The sequence below is a fragment of the Dendrobates tinctorius genome, unplaced genomic scaffold (assembly GCF_039654945.1).
Source record: "Dendrobates tinctorius isolate UK_male_01 unplaced genomic scaffold, ASM3965494v1 ptg000063l, whole genome shotgun sequence".
NCBI classification, from domain to species: Eukaryota; Metazoa; Chordata; class Amphibia; order Anura; family Dendrobatidae; genus Dendrobates; species Dendrobates tinctorius.
The window spans coordinates 19180001-19201605 of NW_027361731.1; the positions used below are offsets into that span (position 1 = coordinate 19180001).

The 21605-nt window shown below is 53.3% G+C and overlaps 2 protein-coding genes across 2 annotated transcripts in view; both read right to left on the reverse strand.

Annotated features, from left to right (window-relative positions):
- The window catches only part of LOC141094299 (uncharacterized), a 238851-nt gene extending 234066 nt beyond the window's left edge, over positions 1 to 4785 (reverse strand). The window contains exon 1 of the mRNA XM_073580136.1: positions 4685 to 4785. The gene's annotated coding sequence lies outside the window, so the exon portion shown is untranslated. The remainder of the gene's footprint in view (positions 1 to 4684) is intronic.
- The window catches only part of LOC141094351 (uncharacterized), a 336208-nt gene that overhangs the window by 105199 nt on the left and 209404 nt on the right, over positions 1 to 21605 (reverse strand). The window contains 2 exon segments of the mRNA XM_073580189.1: positions 9247 to 9250; positions 20215 to 21493. Coding sequence (XP_073436290.1) covers positions 9247 to 9250; positions 20215 to 21493 — 1283 coding nt within the window.

Below are 21605 nucleotides of genomic sequence, written 5' to 3' on the forward strand. Positions count from 1 at the left end.
ACTGCACGTGTTTCTTTAGAGATAACCATGGTTAACAGAAGAGAAACAATGATGCCAAGCACCAGCCTCCTTTTAAAGTGTCCAGTGGTGTCATTCTTACTTAATCATGACAGATTGATCTCCAGCCCTGTCCTCATCAACACCCACACCTGTGTTAATGGAGCAATCACTGAAACAATGTTTGCTGGTCCTTTTAAGGCAGGGCTGCAATGATGTTGAAATGTGTTTTGAAGATAGAGTTAATTTTCTAGGCAAATATTGACTTTGCAAGTAATTGCTGTTAAGCTGATCACTCTTTATAACATTCTAGAGTATATGCAAATTGCCATTAGAAAAAATGAAGCAGTAGACTTTGTAAAAATTAATATTTGTGTCATTCTCTAAACTTATGGCCATGACCGTATATTTCTCCTCATCCAGACGTGTATATACATACATTTCTCCTCATCCAGACGTGTATAAATATATATATTTCTCCTCATACATACAGACGTGTATATATATATATATTTCTCCTCATACAGATGTGTGCTGCCTGGAAAACCATTCGCTGTCTCTGCTCCCCCTGTGCTGCCTGAGGCCCCCCTCCACCCACAAAGCTGCACTCCACATAGAAAAATAATGGAGCCTCCAGCACCGACCTCCACCCGCAGAGTCGCACTCCACATAGAGAATAATGGAGCCTCCGGCACCGACCTCCACCCGCAGAGCCGCACTCCACATAGAGAATAATGGAACCTCCAGCACCTACCTCCACCCGCAGAGCCACACTCCACGTAGAGAATAATGGAGCCTCCAGCACTGACCTCCACCCGCAGAGTCGCACTCCACATAGAGAATAATGGAGCCTCCGGCACCTACCTCCACCTGCAGAGCCACACTCCACATATAGAATAATGGAGCCTCCAGCACCGACCTCCACCCGCAGAGCCGCACTCCACATAGAGAATAATGGAGCCTCCGGCACCGACCTCCACCCGCAGAGCCGCACTCCACATAGAGAATAAAGGAGCCTCCGGCACCGACCTCCACATAGAGAATAATGGAGCCTCCGGCACCGACCTCCACCCGCAGAGCCGCACTCCACATAGAGAATAATGGAACCTCCTGCACCGACCTCCACCCACAGAGCCGCACTCCACATAGAGAATTATGGAGCCTCCAGCACCGACCTCCACCCGCAGAGCCACACTCCCCATAGAGAATAATGGAGCCTCCAGCACCGACCTCCACATAGAGAATAATGGAGCCTCCGGCACCGACCTCCACCCGCAGAGCCGCACTCCACATAGAGAATAATGGAGCCTCCAGAAGCGACCTCCACATAGAGAATAATGGAGCCTCCGGCACCGACCTCCACCCGCAGAGTCGCACTCCACATAGAGAATTATGGAGCCTCCAGCACCGACCTCCACCCGCAGAGCCGCACTCCACATAGAGAATAATGGAGCCTCCAGCACCGACCTCCACCCGCAGAGCCGCACTCCACATAGAGAATAATGGAGCCTCCAGCACCGACCTCCACCCGCAAAGCTGCACTCCACATAGAAAAATAATGGAGCCTCCAGCACCGACCTCCACCCGCAGAGTCGCACTCCACATAGAGAATAATGGAGCCTCCAGCACCGACCTCCACCCGCAAAGCTGCACTCCACATAGAAAAATAATGGAGCCTCCAGCACCGACCTCCACCCGCACTCCACATAGAGAATTATGGAGCCTCCAGCACCGACCTCCAGCCGCAGAGCCACACTCCACAAAGAGAATAATGGGGCCTCCAGCACCGACCTCCACCCGCAGAACCAAACTCCACATAGAGAATTATGGAGCCTCCAGCACCGACCTCCACCCGCAGTGCCGCACTCCACATAGAGAATAATGGAGCCTCCAGCACCGACCTCCACCCGCAGAGCCGCACTCCACATAGAGAATAATGGAGCCTCCAGCACCGACCTCCACCCGCAGAGCCGCACTCCACATAGAGAATAATGGAGCCTCCAGCACCGACCTCCACCTGCAGAGCCGCACTCTACATAGAGAATAATGGAGCCTCCAGCACCGACCTCCACCCGCAGAGTCGCACCCCACATAGAGAATAATGGAGCCTCCGGCACCGACCTCCACCCGCAGAGCCGCACTCCACATAGAGAATAATGGAACCTCCAGCACCTACCTCCACCTGCAGAGCCACACTCCACGTAGAGAATAATGGAGCCTCCGGCACCGACCTCCACCCGCAGAGCCGCACTCCACATAGAGAATAATGGAGCCTTCGGCACCGACCTCCACCCGCAGAGCCGCACTCCACATAGAGAATAATGGAGCCTCCGGCACCGACCTCCACCCGCAGAGCCGCACTCCACATAGAGAATAATGGAGCCTCCGGCACCGACCTCCACCCGCAGAGCCGCACTCCACATAGAGAATAATGGAGCCTCCAGCACCGACCTCCACCCGCAGAGCCGCACTCCACATAGAGAATAATGGAGCCTCCGGCACCGACCTCCACCCGCAGAGCCGCACTCCACATAGAGAATAAAGGAGCCTCCGGCACCGACCTCCACATAGAGAATAATGGAGCCTCCGGCACCGACCTCCACCCGCAGAGCCGCACTCCACATAGAGAATAATGGAACCTCCTGCACCGACCTCCACCCACAGAGCCGCACTCCACATAGAGAATAATGGAGCCTCCGGCACCGACCTCCACCCGCAGAGCCGCACTCCACATAGAGAATAATGGAGCCTCCAGCACCGACCTACACCCGCAGAGCCTCACTCCACATAGAGAATAATGGAGCCTCCAGCACCGACCTCCACCCGCAGAGCCGCACTCCACATAGAGAATAATGGGGCCTCCAGCACTGACCTCCACCCGCAGAGCCGCACTCCACATAGAGAATAATGGAGCCTCCAGCACTGACCTCCACCCGCAGAGCCGCACTCCACATAGAGAATAATGGAGCCTCCAGCACCGACCTCCACCCACAGAGCCGCACTCCACATAGAGAATAATGGAGCCTCCAGCACCGACCTCCACCCGCAGAGCCGCACTCCACGTAGAGAATAATGGAGCCTCCAGCACCGACCTCCACCCGCAGAGCCGCACTCCACATAGAGAATAATGGAGCCTCCAGCACCGACCTCCACCCGCAGAGCCGCACTCCACATAGAGAATAATGGAGCCTCCAGCACCGACCTCCACCTGCAGAGCCGCACTCCACATAGAGAATAATGGGGCCTCCAGCACTGACCTCCACCCGCAGAGCCGCACTCCACATAGAGAATAATGGAGCCTCCAGCACTGACCTCCACCCGCAGAGCCGCACTCCACATAGAGAATAATGGAGCCTCCAGCACTGACCTCCACCCGCAGAGCCGCACTCCACATAGAGAATAATGGGGCCTCCAGCACCGACCTCCACCCGCAGAGCCGCACTCCACATAGAGAATAACGGAGCCTCCGGCACCGACCTCCACCCGCAGAGCCGCACTCCACATAGAGAATAATGGAGCCTCCGGCACCGACCTACACCCGCAGAGCCGCACTCCACATAGAGAATAATGGGGCCTCCAGCACCGACCTCCACCCGCAGAGCCGCACTCCACATAGAGAATAACGGAGCCTCCGGCACCGACCTCCACCCGCAGAGCCACACTCCACATAGAGAATAACGGAGCCTCCAGCACCGACCTCCACCCGCAGAGCCACACTCCACATAGAGAATAACGGAGCCTCCAGCACCGACCTCCACCCGCAGAGCCACACTCCACATAGAGAATAATGGGGCCTCCAGCACCGACCTCCACCCGCAGAGCCACACTCCACATAGAGAATAATGGGGCCTCCAGCACCGACCTCCACCCGCAGAGCCACACTCCACATAGAGAATAATGGAGCCTCCAGCACCGACCTCCACCCACAGAGCCGCACTCCACATAGAGAATAACGTAGCCTCCAGCACCGACCTCCACCCGCAGAGCCACACTCCACATAGAGAATAATGGGGCCTCCAGCACCGACCTCCACCCGCAGAGCCACACTCCACATAGAGAATAATGGAGCCTCCAGCACCGACCTCCACCCACAGAGCCGCACTCCACATAGAGAATAACGGAGCCTCCGGCACCGACCTCCACCCGCAGAGCCACACTCCACATAGAGAATAATGGGGCCTCCAGCACCGACCTCCACCCGCAGAGCCACACTCCACATAGAGAATAACGGAGCCTCCAGCACCGACCTCCACCCGCAGAGCCACACTCCACATAGAGAATAATGGGGCCTCCAGCACCGACCTCCACCCGCAGAGCCACACTCCACATAGAGAATAATGGAGCCTCCGGCACCGACCTCCACCCGCAGAGCCGCACTCCACATAGAGAATAACGGAGCCTCCAGCACCGACCTCCACCCGCAGAGCCGCACTCCACATAGAGAATAATGGGGCCTCCAGCACCGACCTCCACCCGCAGAGCCGCACTCCACATAGAGAATAATGGAGCCTCCAGCACTGACCTCCACCCGCAGAGCCACACTCCACATAGAGAATAATGGAGCCTCCAGCACTGACCTCCACCCGCAGAGCCGCACTCCACATAGAGAATAATGGAGCCTCCAGCACTGACCTCCACCCGCAGAGCCGCACTCCACATAGAGAATAATGGGGCCTCCAGCACTGACCTCCACCCGCAGAGCCGCACTCCACATAGAGAATAATGGGGCCTCCAGCACCGACCTCCACCCGCACTCCACATAGAGAATAATGGGGCCTCCGGCACCAACCTCCACCCGCAGAGCCACACTCCACATAGAGAATAATGGAGCCTCCAGCACCGACCTCCACCCGCAGAGCCGCACTCCACATAGAGAATAATGGAGCCTCCAGCACTGACCTCCACCCGCAGAGCCGCACTCCACATAGAGAATAATGGAGCCTCCAGCACCAACCTCCACCCGCAGAGCCGCACTCCACATAGAGAATAATGGGGCCTCCAGCACCGACCTCCACCCGCAGAGCCGCACTCCACATAGAGAATAACGGAGCCTCCGGCACCGACCTCCACCCGCAGAGCCGCACTCCACATAGAGAATAATGGAGCCTCCGGCACCGACCTACACCCGCAGAGCCGCACTCCACATAGAGAATAATGGGGCCTCCAGCACCGACCTCCACCCGCAGAGCCGCACTCCACATAGAGAATAACGGAGCCTCCGGCACCGACCTCCACCCGCAGAGCCACACTCCACATAGAGAATAACGGAGCCTCCAGCACCGACCTCCACCCGCAGAGCCACACTCCACATAGAGAATAACGGAGCCTCCAGCACCGACCTCCACCCGCAGAGCCACACTCCACATAGAGAATAATGGGGCCTCCAGCACCGACCTCCACCCGCAGAGCCACACTCCACATAGAGAATAATGGGGCCTCCAGCACCGACCTCCACCCGCAGAGCCACACTCCACATAGAGAATAATGGAGCCTCCAGCACCGACCTCCACCCACAGAGCCGCACTCCACATAGAGAATAACGTAGCCTCCAGCACCGACCTCCACCCGCAGAGCCACACTCCACATAGAGAATAATGGGGCCTCCAGCACCGACCTCCACCCGCAGAGCCACACTCCACATAGAGAATAATGGAGCCTCCAGCACCGACCTCCACCCACAGAGCCGCACTCCACATAGAGAATAACGGAGCCTCCGGCACCGACCTCCACCCGCAGAGCCACACTCCACATAGAGAATAATGGGGCCTCCAGCACCGACCTCCACCCGCAGAGCCGCACTCCACATAGAGAATAATGGAGCCTCCAGCACTGACCTCCACCCGCAGAGCCACACTCCACATAGAGAATAATGGAGCCTCCAGCACCAACCTCCACCCGCAGAGCCGCACTCCACATAGAGAATAATGGGGCCTCCAGCACCGACCTCCACCCGCAGAGCCGCACTCCACATAGAGAATAACGGAGCCTCCGGCACCGACCTCCACCCGCAGAGCCGCACTCCACATAGAGAATAATGGAGCCTCCGGCACCGACCTACACCCGCAGAGCCGCACTCCACATAGAGAATAATGGGGCCTCCAGCACCGACCTCCACCCGCAGAGCCGCACTCCACATAGAGAATAACGGAGCCTCCGGCACCGACCTCCACCCGCAGAGCCACACTCCACATAGAGAATAACGGAGCCTCCAGCACCGACCTCCACCCGCAGAGCCACACTCCACATAGAGAATAACGGAGCCTCCAGCACCGACCTCCACCCGCAGAGCCACACTCCACATAGAGAATAATGGGGCCTCCAGCACCGACCTCCACCCGCAGAGCCACACTCCACATAGAGAATAATGGGGCCTCCAGCACCGACCTCCACCCGCAGAGCCACACTCCACATAGAGAATAATGGAGCCTCCAGCACCGACCTCCACCCACAGAGCCGCACTCCACATAGAGAATAACGTAGCCTCCAGCACCGACCTCCACCCGCAGAGCCACACTCCACATAGAGAATAATGGGGCCTCCAGCACCGACCTCCACCCGCAGAGCCACACTCCACATAGAGAATAATGGAGCCTCCAGCACCGACCTCCACCCACAGAGCCGCACTCCACATAGAGAATAACGGAGCCTCCGGCACCGACCTCCACCCGCAGAGCCACACTCCACATAGAGAATAATGGGGCCTCCAGCACCGACCTCCACCCGCAGAGCCACACTCCACATAGAGAATAACGGAGCCTCCAGCACCGACCTCCACCCGCAGAGCCACACTCCACATAGAGAATAATGGGGCCTCCAGCACCGACCTCCACCCGCAGAGCCACACTCCACATAGAGAATAATGGAGCCTCCGGCACCGACCTCCACCCGCAGAGCCGCACTCCACATAGAGAATAACGGAGCCTCCAGCACCGACCTCCACCCGCAGAGCCGCACTCCACATAGAGAATAATGGGGCCTCCAGCACCGACCTCCACCCGCAGAGCCGCACTCCACATAGAGAATAATGGAGCCTCCAGCACTGACCTCCACCCGCAGAGCCACACTCCACATAGAGAATAATGGAGCCTCCAGCACTGACCTCCACCCGCAGAGCCGCACTCCACATAGAGAATAATGGAGCCTCCAGCACTGACCTCCACCCGCAGAGCCGCACTCCACATAGAGAATAATGGGGCCTCCAGCACTGACCTCCACCCGCAGAGCCGCACTCCACATAGAGAATAATGGGGCCTCCAGCACCGACCTCCACCCGCACTCCACATAGAGAATAATGGGGCCTCCGGCACCAACCTCCACCCGCAGAGCCACACTCCACATAGAGAATAATGGAGCCTCCAGCACCGACCTCCACCCGCAGAGCCGCACTCCACATAGAGAATAATGGAGCCTCCAGCACTGACCTCCACCCGCAGAGCCGCACTCCACATAGAGAATAATGGGGCCTCCAGCACCGACCTCCACCCGCAGAGCCGCACTCCACATAGAGAATAATGGAGCCTCCGGCACCGACCTCCACCCGCAGAGCCACACTCCACATAGAGAATAATGGAGCCTCCAGCACCGACCTCCACCCACAGAGCCGCACTCCACATAGAGAATAATGGAGCCTCCAGCACTGACCTCCACCCGCAGAGCCGCACTCCACATAGAGAATAATGGAGCCTCCAGCACCGACTTCCATCTGCAGAGCCGCACTCCACATATATATGGCTCCTCTGTGCGCACAGGACCTGTGATGAGGTCAGAGGAGGGGAGGAGTCAGTGGTCACATGATCGGGGTCTCAGTGTATGCAGGAGTCTGATGTGCTGGTTGTCATGGTGCTGGATGAGGGGAAGTTTTTTGTGTGGGGTCAGGAGGCTTCTCTGATGTGGATGTAGCGGAGCTGTGTGTGTACGAGGTGTATGGAGCTGGGCCATGTGTGTATATGAGGTGTACGGAGCCGAGCTGTGTGTACGAGGTGTATGGAGCGGAGCCGTGTGTGTACGGGGTGTACGGAGCGGAGCCGTGTGTGTACGAGGTGTGCGGAGCGGAGCCGCGTGTGTACGAGGTGTACGGAGAGGAGCCGTGTGTACGGGGTGTACGGAGCGGAGCCGTGTGTACGAGGTGTACGGAGCGGAGCCGCGTGTGTACGAGGTGTACGGAGCGGAGCCGTGTGTACGAGGTGTACGGAGCGGAGACGCGTGTGTACGAGGTGTACGGAGCGGAGCCGCGTGTGTACAAGGTGTACGGAGCGGAACCGTGTGTGTACGGGGTGTACGGAGAGGAGCCGTGTGTACGGGGTGTACGGAGCGGAGCCGTGTGTACGAGGTGTACGGAGCGGAGCCGCGTGTGTACGAGGTGTACGGAGCGGAGCCGCGTGTGTACGAGGTGTACGGAGCGGAGCCGTGTGTACGAGGTGTACGGAGCGGAGACGCGTGTGTACAAGGTGTACGGAGCGGAGCCGCGTGTGTACGAGGTGTACAGAGCGGAGCCACGAGTGTACGAGGTGTACGGAGCGGAGCCGTGTGTACGGGGTGTACGGAGCGGAGCCGTGTGTACGAGGTGTACAGAGCGGAGCCGTGTGTACGAGGTGTACGGAGCGGAGCCGCGTGTGTACGAGGTGTACGGAGCGGAGCCGCGTGTGTACGAGGTGTACGGAGCGGAGCCGTGTGTACGAGGTGTACGGAGCGGAGACGCGTGTGTACGAGGTGTACGGAGCGGAGCCGCGTGTGTACAAGGTGTACGGAGCGGAACCGTGTGTGTACGGGGTGTACGGAGAGGAGCCGTGTGTACGGGGTGTACGGAGCGGAGCTGTGTGTACGAGGTGTACGGAGCGGAGCCGCGTGTGTACGAGGTGTACGGAGCGGAGCCGCGTGTGTACGAGGTGTACGGAGCGGAGCCGTGTGTACGAGGTGTACGGAGCGGAGCCGCGTGTGTACGAGGTGTACGGAGCGGAGCCACGTGTGTACGAGGTGTACGGAGCGGAGCCGTGTGTATGACATTGGAGGATGTACATAAAGAAGACTCCATGATCTTCTAGTCCTGATTTGTGTTGGGTATGGGGACCTTATCTGGTGGTGATATGTGGGTGCAGGTCTTGCATTTCTTACTGTTACAAGGTACTGATACAATGTACAAGGTGCAATGCAGGGACAGACATTGGGGAAACTAAACAAAAACTACAAACAAGGATGAATCTACATAGACATACGATGAATAATGAGCTGGAGCCGCCTGTAGGAATACACTTCTCTAGACCTGGGCACAGTATCGCAGATCTAAAAGCCCTAATGCTGAAAGGTCATTTTAATAGTGACAGAGAAAGAAAAATCTGGGCGTTCGGGTGATGTCGGAGTATTTTGGCGTGCTCGCAGATTTCGTTTTCTTCGTCTCAGCTGCATGATTTGCGACTTGTAGACAGGCTGAATACATGTGGGAATTCCCTAACAAACAGGCATTCCACACATGTATTCAGGCTGTCTAGCAGTCACTAGAGTTGAGCGAAACGGGTCGGTCAAATTCAAAAATCGCCGACTTTCGTTAAAGTCGGGTTTCGCCGATCGAAAACTGACCATAGCGCGAGGTCAGCCATGCGGTCGCCGACTCGAGCACCAAAGTCGCGTTTCTTATAATGCTTCCAGCGCCTTTTCTCAGCCAATGATCAAGGACGGACACTGTGGGCAACACGATGACATGGGCAGCGGCCACCACCATCTTAGAGAAGGGCATTGCAGTGATTGGCTTGCTTTGTGTGGCATCACAGTGGCTATAAATGCCCTGAACGCCGACCGCCATCTTACTTCTGCCGATCTTAGCATAGGGAGAGGTTGCTGCTGCTGATTCTGAATAGGGAGAGTGTTTAGGCAGGAAAGAAAAAAAATCTGTGCTTTTGCTGATAGCGATTTTCACTGTACAACAAGTTAGTGTGCAGTGACAGGGGAGGATTTTTTTGTGTGCAGCAGTGATAATTAGGCTGCCTTATAAGGCTACCTGATAGCTGCATAGCTGTGTGCACACTGCTGTGCACACTGCTTTATTCAAAGCAAAAATACTTTTATTCCTTTTTTCTGCACAGTTACCATGCGTTCATATTTTTCCCACACCGTATAGAGGTGTACGCTCCTCACACACTACCGTGTACCGGCTGGTATCATGAACAAATACATGCTATATGTGTGTGACTCCATAAAAAAACCGCAGATTTGCATTTTTCCATACATACACCGTATAGAGCTGTCCGCTTCTCAAACATTATCGCATATCTGCTGTTTGGATTACGGTCAAATCTATACAGAGACAGCGTGTGTGTGTGTGTGTGTGTGTGTGACTCCGTAAAAAAATAGACGGAGATTTACATTTTTCCATACTTACACCGTATAGAGGTGTCTGCTTCTCAAACAGTATCGTATATCTCCTGTTCGCATTACGGTCACATCTATACAGAGATAGCGTGTGTGTGTGAGACTCCGTAAATACATATACGGACATTTCCATTTCTCCATACACCGTATTGAGCTGTCAGCTTCTCAAACAGTATCGTATATCTGCTGTTCGCATTACGGTCACATCTATACAGAAACAGCGTGTGTGTGTGAGACTCCGGAAATACATATACGGACATTTCCATTTCTCCATACACCGTATTGAGCTGTCCGCTTCTCAAACAGTATCGTATATCTGCTGTTTGGATTACTGTCACATCTATACAGAGCGTCAGTATTCCGGGTTTTTTCTAAATGACTTTGCCCTTTGTCAAGATGGAGGTTGCTGTTTCTCTGTGCCCTACTTCCTGTTCATTTGTATAAAACCTGGTTCAGGTGCTGCCTCCCTTGCTGGAGTATTTTGCTTCTGCTTCCGTCAGCTGTGCTGTTCGTTTCCTCAAGGTGCTTCTACTGTGCTTGGGACATTCTGTGTTCTCTGCTTTGGAAAGCTGCACTCATCGTGCTACCATTAGTTTGTTGACTTTGGAACTTAACCCTCGGTAAGAACTGTGTTTCTGAATTGTGTGTCGCCTCAATCCTTGACTCTCCCCGGTGAGAGCTGTGGGAACTATCAGTGACCTGATACTTTGATGTGAACTTGTTTCAGGACTCATTTGTGTTCACGTCACTTCTGGGACCAACTGGTGAATCAGCTTTTGGACCTTCTTGTGTTTTGCTGCATTTGGAATCAACTTGTGAACTTGTTCTGGACCTCCCGGCGCTTTCTACATATCTGGATTTGACTCTCACTGAACCATTAGTGTGAACTGCGCCACGTCTCCAGAGTGTCACACTCACCTTTTGATCACCTTTTTTGTGAGGACTCTGTTTTGGGAACTCTGCCAACTTACTATATAGGTTGAGGACTGTTTTCATTGCGTGTTATCAATATATCGTTTGGGGTATTATTGTGGAGTTTGCAGGTACGCAGGATGCAGTGACGAGTCGCGAGACAATTTGGTGCTTTCTATAGTAACGTTTATAAGACTAGAGGGAACTTTCCTCAGTCACGGCCTGATCAACAAAAGGGGTAACACGGATTCCCCTCACAGGGGCTCTATACAAGCAAACACAAACGGGTAGAACACGACTACTTCCGGTAGTAGCTGGTCACTATAGGGCCGCGGTATGGCCGACTACGGGTCCTTAATTGTATAGTCAACTTAGCCGTCCAGATGTCCCTCGCCGTTCGGGATCGTGGTCTTATGGCGTAGTAGTCGCTGGGCCCAGGTGCTGAGACGATGACGAAGTCTTTGCGCGCTCCGGCGTGCTGATGACACTGGAGCCCCACAGGCCCCGACGGAGTCCTTGGACGGATGGGCTGCAGTCCCTGGACTGGGGCAAGCGGCGGCAATGCGGGGTGGTGGGTGATAGGCCACTTGTGCAGCTGCGACGGGGACACCGCGGTGAGCAAAGGCCCGGCCCTTGCCGCGGACCGGGACAGTGGTGGCCGCCGATGGCACTGGACTTGCTGGGGCGAGGCGGCAGCGGCCGTGCGCGACCATGGGCAGGCCGCGGGCTGAGGTGAGGCGGCAACGGCTGCGGGCTGAGATAAGGCGGCAGTGGGTCTCGGACGGTCGTCCCGGCGCCGTCACTCTGATGTCCTCCGTGAGTGTCTCCCCTGGCACTGGTAAGTCGCTCTGGCTCTCAATCGCTCCCACGGTCTCCTGCTTCTTCTGTCTCGGTCTGCTGACTCGTCGTCCTGGGAATTCCCCGCCTCCTTTGTACTGGCCCCTCCCCCAGCTCTTCTGTCTGTCACAACGGTCCGTCCCCAAACTCTGTCCCCCGGGGACAGTTTCCCCCGGAACCTAGATGACGGCTCTCTTGGTTCCAGCCCGGACACTCAACGGGGGCCGTTCCTCCCACACTCCCCCAACCTGTATGCTCGCCAGTCCTCGGGCGAGGGTTTTCGTAGACTCGGGTTAGTCTTTGGAGATGACAGTTCTTGTTGCCATACGAACTGGTCCTGTTCGTAGCGTTCAGGGGGCTTGCCAGCGGCTGACCGCTCGGAACGTCTAAGTTCGACTGTGGTGGGACGTTCTGGGGTGGTAGATGGGGGGTAGGCTGGTCGACTCTGGCGGGCTAACTGGGTTTGCTGCAATGTCACTACTTGGAGGGCTCGCAGATGTGGCTGGGAAGTCCTCTTCGTCATCCAGGTCCCAGACTGGTGACAGGGGGTCGGGGACCTGAGGGATCGGGTCATGGACCTGAGGGATCGGCTCGGGTCGCATGGGATCAGTGAAGGCACAGGGGCACAACATATTTCGGTGCACAGTACGAGTGAGAGGTGCGTCGTTTCCTTCGGATTGTATTTCATACACAGGCCCATCGGGGCTTATCCTGCGCAACACTCGGTACAGGTTCTCCTCCCACCGTGGTTCCAACTTGTTCTGGGGGCACTGATCTTGTACGAGTACCTGATCCCCAGTCTGGAAGTCAATTGGTGGGGGCAGCGCTCCCCCCGGGTGTTATAGATCCTGGAGCTTTGTATGGACGATTCGGTGGAGGGTCTGCAGCCGGTGCCGGTGGTTTCGGACCCACGAGGATACTCCGGTCCAGGGTTGGAGTTCCTCCGGGCTTAACTCCACTTCCGTGATTCCTTTGCCCTCCCGTCCAAACAGCAATGAGTAGGGGGTGTAACCAGTCACCCGGTGCACCCGGTTATTATATAACCACACCAGCTCAGGGACGTATTCAGGCCAGCGGGCCTTTCGGTCACTCTCTAGGGTACGCAGCATTTGGATTAGTGTCCGATTGAATCGTTCGCAGGCTCCGTTCCCTTGCGGGTGGTATGGTATAGTCCGAGACTTATCAATACCGTAGAGACGATGTAGTTCTTCCATGACTCTTCCTAGGAAGCACGCTCCTTGGTCCGAATGTATTCATTGCGGGCAGCCATACACTTGGATAAAGTTTTTACAAACCGCATAGGCAGCTGACTCCGCTGTTTGGTCTCAGGTGGGGGTAACCACGGCGAACTTGGTGAAATTATCCACCATAACGAGGCAATGTTCATACCCCTGGTAGGCTCCACCGTGAGGAGCTCGAGGGGAGCTGATGTTACAATTGTCTGCACCGGGACTTGTTGCACGGGAGGCTTAGCGAGCTCGCACGGGTGGCAGGTTCGGCAAACTTCTTCCACAGCAGCGTGCAAGCGTGGATGGTACACTATCTGCTGCAACCATTGCAAAATCTTTTGAGCACCAAAGTGAGCCCCCTTTTCGTGGGCTTCCCGAGCCAGTTGGCTCAGATGGGTTCCGGGCACGATCACCTGCCATACTGTCGCCGACATTGTTCGTGACACAGCTCTCTGATATAAAAGTCCCTTTTTGATAACTAGTTTCTCCCACTGGCGCAACATCAGCAACATATCCTGGGTCAAAGTCTGTCTCTGTGAGCCAGTGGGCAATTTGCCGGTGGCCACCCATCGGCGCAGGAGTCCAATCTCTCCATCCTCTTGTTGCTGCTGAATCCACTTGTCGCGTGGCTGTTCTAATATTCCCCCTACGGGACCCAGATGAGGTGCTACTTGCACGTTAGCAGTAAGCGCAGCGGTGGTGAGGGCGAACGGCGTCTCTTCCCCTTCTAATTCGTCGTCTCAATTCCTCCCAGGGGTGGTGTGTCGGATTCTGGAGAATGCGTCAGCATGCACGTTTTCAGCTCCCTGTTTGTAGATGATCGTGTAGTTGAACTTGGCCATCCGAGCCACCCACCGCTGCTCTAGGGCTCCCAGTTTGGCATTCTCCAAATGGGCTAATGGGTTGTTATCAGTCCGCACCACCACCTCGGAGCAGGCCAGGTACTCTGCAAACCGCTCCGTAATTGCCCACACTACTGCGAGGAGCTCGAGCTTAAAGGAGCTGTAATTGTCCGGGTTTCGTTCGGAGTCATGCAGCGACCGGCTACCATAGGCGATCACTTTCTCTCGGCCGTCCTGCACCTGTGACAACACAGCTCCTAGTCCCTAGAGGCTCCCGTCGGTATGCAGGATGAACGGTAACGAGAAATCCGCATATGCCAATACCGGGGCGTCCGAGAGTGCAGCTTTGAGATCTTGAAATGCATCCTCTTATGGTTGTTGCCACTGGACCTTCCGTCCATTTGCCCCAGCTGGAGCCCCCTTCAGCAGGTTCTGCAGGGCTCGGCATGCAAAATTCTTCACGAACCGATGGTAGTAGCCGGCCAACCCCAGGAAGGCCCGAACGTCTTTCACCATTTCGGGGGTAGGCCACCCCTGGATGGTAGCAACCTTTTCCAAGGATGATCTGACACCCTCCGTCGAGACGGTATGCCCCAGATATTCGATGTGGGTGTGGAACAGGTGGCATTTCTGGGGCTTTACCTTCAACCCGTACTTCTGCAGCCGGCCGTGCACCTGCCCCAACCTCTGCAGGTGGTCTTCGAACGTGGTGGAATAGATAATGATATCATCCAGGTATATCAACGTGGCTTCAAAGTTGAGGTCTCCTAGATACCGCTCCATCAGCCGCTGGAAGGTTCCTGTAGCGTTGGCCAGCCCGAACGGCATCCGATTAAACTCGAACAGTCCCATGGGAAGAATAAATGCCGTCTTGGCTCTGTCTTCCTCCGACAACGGCACCTGCCAGTACCCACTGGCCAGGTCTAGAGCCAAAAAGTATGTCGCGTTCCCCAAGGCGGACAGAGACTCTTCTATGTGGGGCAGTGGATACGAATCCTTGATGGCGCAGGCGTTCAACTTTCGATAATCCACACAAACGCAGAGTGCCATCTTTTTTACGAACCAGAACAATGCGGGCCGCCCAGGGGCTCTGGCTTTCTCGTATGACCCCCTTCCGAAGCATTTGAGCTAATAGAGTTTTCACTTCCTGGTATAGCTGCGGTGGTATTTGCCGATATCGCTCCCGGAAGGGGGCCGCCCCTGCCATGGGGATCCCATGCGTGATGGCTGTGGTACATCCAAAGTCATCCTCATGACGGGCGAAGACACTGTAATATTGTCCTAGAAGTGTCTCTACCTGGAGAAGTTGGGCTGGCGGTAGACCGGAAAGTTCGGCCCGCATTCTCTCCAGGATGGCTCGACCTTTCTCCTGGGTCGAGGATATGGCAGTCTGTTGGGTTCGTACCGTTACTGCCCAAGGATCTTAGGGCTGCACCTTCAACTGGACCGAGGGGTCCAGCAGCATCTCCTCCAAAGGCCTCACTAGTTTGGCCATTTCGGCCCATGGCTTCAGGGCGATATCTTGGTCTTCCAGGTTGACACAACGCACCAGGATGGTCCCCTCCCGCACCGTGGCCAGGGAGCGGGTTACCAGTATGCCAGGGTGCAGGCGCTGAGTAGCAGGGTTCCACCTGCACCTCCACACCCTCCAGTGGCATCGGGGCGCAGATCGGCAGGGCCACACCGTTTGCCCTGGAGGAAGCATGAGCGGGGGGCCGCCGACGCGACGACTTTGCCCAGCACCTCACCCTCCTGGAGCACTCGCGCCTCCCGCACCAACCGCTGGAAGACCTGCCCTTGGGCCGTACGAGAACCCCAGTGGCTCAGAGTCTCTTGTGTGGGCTCATTGAGGAGGAGGTTGCCGAACTCTCATAGTATGTTCTACCCAGGGTAACCGGATGTTTGCTGCTTGTGTCTCCCCAGGTCAAGACCACTCCCCGGCGGCCAAGTGATTTGCCGCTTATCGAAATCTGCATCCAGGCTACTCCAACGACAGGAATTGGTAGCTGGTTGGCGGCAACCAACTTTATCATGGTCCCCCACTGAGATCCCACTGCCTCGGTAAAATGCTGCCGAAAGTAAGTGTCTGGCATGGTTGTTACTTGCGATCCCGTATCTACTAGGCATCATACGGCATGGCCTTCGATCTCTGCCCATACCACTGGGCACCGCGCGGTCAGATCTTCATGACTCCCTCCATCTCATGTGGTGGGCTCCGGGCGACGCCACCACGGCTCAGGGTTTTCTGCTCTTCTTGGCCAGCGGGGCGGGTTCCCCCTGGAATGCGGGCACTCTCGGGCGGAGTGCCCCAATTCTCCACAATCATAACAGGCAAATGGTCACTGGGACCGACCTAGACGAGGGCCGCGATGGTTCATGCCTCCCTCACCCGGCCCTGGTCGACTCCTTGTGGCCACTTTCTTGGCCTCGGCCAGTTCACCTTTAATACTCTGTATCTCTTGCTTCACTTCTTGTACCCAGTGGGATTCGCTCAGGGCGCTTACGGATGCTTCGATACTCCGAGCCATCCCCACAGGGACCGTCACCTCTTGCTCCTGTTCCAGAACCCGTGCCTCCTTCCCTATTTCGGAAAAGGTCAGATGTGGGTCCACTCGCACCCGCTCTCGCAAAGCCTGTCTTGTCAAGGTGTCTCGTAGCCTGGTCACTAACAGGTCACGTAATGTTACTTGCACGGTCCCCACACCGACTCCACCCTTCCTTTCAATGGTTAAAAACATTTCCTGCAAAACTTTCATATACCGGGTCACTGTTTCCCCCTCTTCCTGCATGCATCTAAACATCTGGGTTATCAGTTCCCCCGCATCGGTCGGGTCCCCATAGGCCTCTTCTAAGATCTGTAGCACCCTGACGAAGGTGTTTCGCTGCCCTTGGGCCTCAACATTACGGTATCCCTGGCTTCCCCGTCCAACGCCATCAGGGCCACCTCTGCCTCTAGGTCAGGGGCAAGCAGATGCATCCTAAATAACCCACGCATACGCTCCATCCAATTCCACAGCATAGTATTGCTGCCGGAGAACCTGGGTAGATTGCTTAGCATAGCCCCCAAAGAAATACTGGGCCAGGGGTCCTCGTTGTCCGTGCTTGGAGACTGCATCCTGCCGACTACGCCAAATGTGGGGTTTGCAGATACGCAGGATGCAGTGACGAGTCGCGAGACAATTTGGTGCTTTCTATAGCAACGTTTATAAGACTAGAGGGAACTTTCCTCAGTCACGGCCTGATTAACAAAAGGGGTAACATGGATTGCCCTCGCATGGGCTCTATACAAGCAAACACAAACGGGTAGAACACGACTACTTCCGGCAGTAGCTGGTCACTATAGGGCCGCGGTATGGCCGACTTCGGGTCCTTAATTATATAGTCAACTTAGCCGTCCAGATGTCTCTCGCCGTTCGGGATGGTGGTCTTTCGGAGTAGTAGTCGCTGGGCCCAGTTGCTGAGGAGTTGACGAAGTCTTCGCGCGCTCCGGCGCGCTGATGACACTGGATCCCCACAGGCCCCGGCGGAGTCCTTGGACGGATGGGCTGCAGCCCCTGGACTGGGGCAAGCGGCGGCCATGCGGGGTGGCAGGTGATAGGCCACCTGTGCAACTAGCAGCTGCGACGGGGACTCCGCGGTGAGCAAAGGTCCGGCCCTTTCCACAGACCGGAGCGGGACAGTGGTGGCGGCCGACAGCACTGGACTTGCCATGGGTGAGAGCAGGGCGGCTGCAGGTGGCGGGAGACAGGAGGCGGCAGCGAGCGACCACGGGCAGGCCACAGCCGCGGGCTGAGGCGAGGCGGCAACGGACGCGGGCTGAGATAAGACGGCAGCGAGTCTTGGATAGTTGTCCCGGCGCCGTCCCTCTGATGTCCTCCGTGAGCATCTCCCCTGGCACTGGTAAGTCACTCTGGCTCTGTCGCTCCCACGGTCTCCTGCTGCTTCTGTCCCAGTCTGCTGACTCATCGTCCCGGGAATTCCCCGCCTCCTTTACACTGGTCCCTCCCCCAGCCCATCTGTCGGTCACAACGGTCCGTCCCCCGAGGACAGTTTCCCCCGGAACCTAGATGACGGCTCCCTTGGTTCTGGCCCGGACACTCAACGGGGGCCGTTCCTCCCACACTATCACTGTGTAAAAATACACTGTTTGCACAAGTAACCTGTTTCTGTCTGTTCATTGCCCCATGCTATCAGAATCCTAGAGTTCCTACAATAGTATTACAGGATACTCCAACCAAAAGAGGATTCTGCTGGGGCAATGTCAGAGTTACTGGCAGACAAGATGTTATGTGTGAATAAATCTTTGCAACAGGAGGTGGGAGCTATACAAAGTAAACTTAGAGACTACGTTTTCAGCTGTACAATGTGCATTTTTTTATCGCATATTTTTCCATTTTTGCTCAGCAATATCATGATAAAGCATAGCTTTTTGCCTTTTTTTGTTTTTATGGAGTTCATTGAAGGGGACAATGGGACAGTTTTATAGGTCGGGTCATTCTAGAAGGGATAACCACTTTTTATTTTAACCCCTTAGTGACGGGGTCAATTTTATAAATTCTAAGCAATGTCATTTTATATGGTGATAACTCTGGAACGTTTCAACAAATCCCATTGATTTTGAGATTGTTTTTTCATGGCACATTGTAATTTATGATAATAGTAAATTTAGGCTGATATGTTTTGTGTTTATTTACAAAAAAATATCAGAAACTTGACAAAAATCTAAAAAAATTGCAATTTTCAAACTTTGAATGATTATCCCTTTAATCCAGATAGTCATACCACACAAAAACATTAATAAATAACATTTCCCACATGTCTGCCTTACATTAGAACCATTTCATTTTTAAAATGCTAATTTATTTTGTTAGCCTTTTAGGAGGTTTAAAAATGTAGCAGTACTTTTTCATGGAAATTTACACAATTTATTTTTTTCAGGGACCTATTCAGGTTTGGAGTAACTTTGGGGGTGCTATATATTGAAAACCCCAAACATGATACCATTTTAAAAACAGCACCTCCTGCCACATTGAAAACTTCTGTTAGATAGTTTATTAACCCTTCAGGTGATTTTCAGGAATTAATGCAAAGTGGTATAGCAGCAATGAAAAAGTGTTTGTTTACCATCTAAATGTCGCTCACTTCTGAACCGCTCGCTATAGCCGGGAGACTCTAAGGCCGCTATTTGACCATGAACTGCTATGGCAAACATCAGGACCACACAATCATGATCTCTGTGTGTCAATTAGGTTAAAGCAGAAGCCCCCACAATCTATTAACCATTTATTTGATGTAGTCACTTTTGACAGCAACAACTAAGGGGTTAAACAGATATGGACTGTGTCAACACTGATCGTTTGTGATACAGCAAGTTGTCAGCTATAATGTACAGTTGACAGCTGCTGGATTGTCTCCTGTATGGGGATGCTATTCTATTATATCTCAGGTCAGTAAAAAGACGTATTGGCAGTCATTAAGGGGTTAAACATAAATATATTTATTGGATTAATAGTTTCTTTTTTTGTACTTTAAAAACAAATTTTTACAATTTTTTTTTTAATCTTTTTTACTCTTGTACACTATCCCCGGATAAGACATCAACTGTATAATGACAGATCGTTGACCTAGCTGATCACAGCGCCATATCTATACCGTAGTGTGCGGGAACACAGCTCCTACTGCGCCATATATACAGCGCAAGTCAGGAATGGATTAAACGATGCTGTCTATGAATGGACAATGAGCCAAGCTGTGCCCTTTCAAATAGGAGATATTCCTTCTAGTACAGACCATTTTCTATCCCCCCTGTAAGCTGAGAATCCAGGAGCTAAGGTGCCAGGATTGACACAAACCTCCAGCAAAAGCCCCTTTGTGCTTACAATGTTTCACTGCTTTGTCAACTAAATGTAACTCTCCTGCCTTATTAATAGCCCTTATTATTTATTTCCTTCTCACTCTACATGAGATTTTAGATGATGAAGATGATTCCCAAAAATAACATTTCCCACATTTTGAACATAAAAAATGGTTTCTACCCTGTATGAGTTCTCTGATGTGCAACAAGATTAGAACTCGAACTAAAACATTTCCCACATTCTGGACATGAATACGGCTTCTCTCCTGTGTGAATTCTCTGATGATTGAGAAGACTTGATTTCTCTGTAAAACATTTCCCACATTCTGGGCATGAATATGGCTTCTCTCCTGTGTGTTTTCTTTGATGTATAAGAAGATCTGATCTCTGGATAAAACATTTCCCACATTCTGGACATGAATATGGCTTCTCCCCTGTGTGACTTTTGTAATGTGTAAGCAAATTTGCCTTGCGGTTAAAACATTTCCCACATTCTGAACATGAAAATGGCTTTTCTCCTGTGTGGATTATTTGATGTTTAAGAAGCTTTGATCTCTGGATAAAACACTTCCCACATTCTGGACATGAAAATTGCTTTTCTCCTGTGTGTTTTCTTTGATGTATAAGAAGATCTGATCTCTGGAAAAAACATTTCTCACATTCTGGACATGAATATGGCTTCTCTACTGTGTGGATTCTTTGATGTATAAGAAGATCTGATCTCTGGGTAAAACATTTCCCACATTCTGGACATGAATATGGCTTCTCCCCTGTGTGACTTCTGTAATGTGTAAGCAAAGTTGACTTATGGGTAAAACACTTCCCACATTCTGAACATGAAAATGGCTTCTGTCCTGTGTGACTTCTGTAATGTGTAACCAAATTTGACTTACGGTTAAAACATTTCCCACATTCTAAACAGGAAAATGGCTTTTCTCCTGTGTGACTTCTCTGATGTCTAAGAAGTGTTGATTTAACCATGAAACATTTCCCACATTCTGAACATGAAAATGGCTTTTCTCCTGTGTGACTTCGCTGATGCCTACGTAGATGTGCTTTCTCTTTGAAACATTTCCCACATTCTGAACATGAAAATGGCTTTTCTCCTGTGTGACTTCGCTGATGCCTGAGGAGATGTGCTTTCTGGCTGAAACATTTCCCACATTCTGAACAGGAAAATGGCTTCTCTCCTGTGTGAATTCTCTCATGTGTAAGCAATTGTGATTTACGTTTAAAATATTTCCCACATTCTGAACAGGAAAATGGTTTCTTCTCTGTGGGAATTATTTGATGTTCAACATCACTTTTGCAGCTTTCATTTTGCTTAACAGTCTGTGATGAATCCAAATAGGTGACTGATTGAAAAGGCTCCGATGATTGATTTTTGCTCTGAAGGGCTGGAGGTATAGCTGGAATAATGGCATGCTTTTCATAGGTATCTGGTTTGACACCACAGTCACCTGCCAAGAATGAATCGGATATTATTACTTTTCAATATCAATGCCTTATATTTTATATAATTTCTATATACATAATTCTATACAACTCAAAGTATAATGAAACTATGACCTA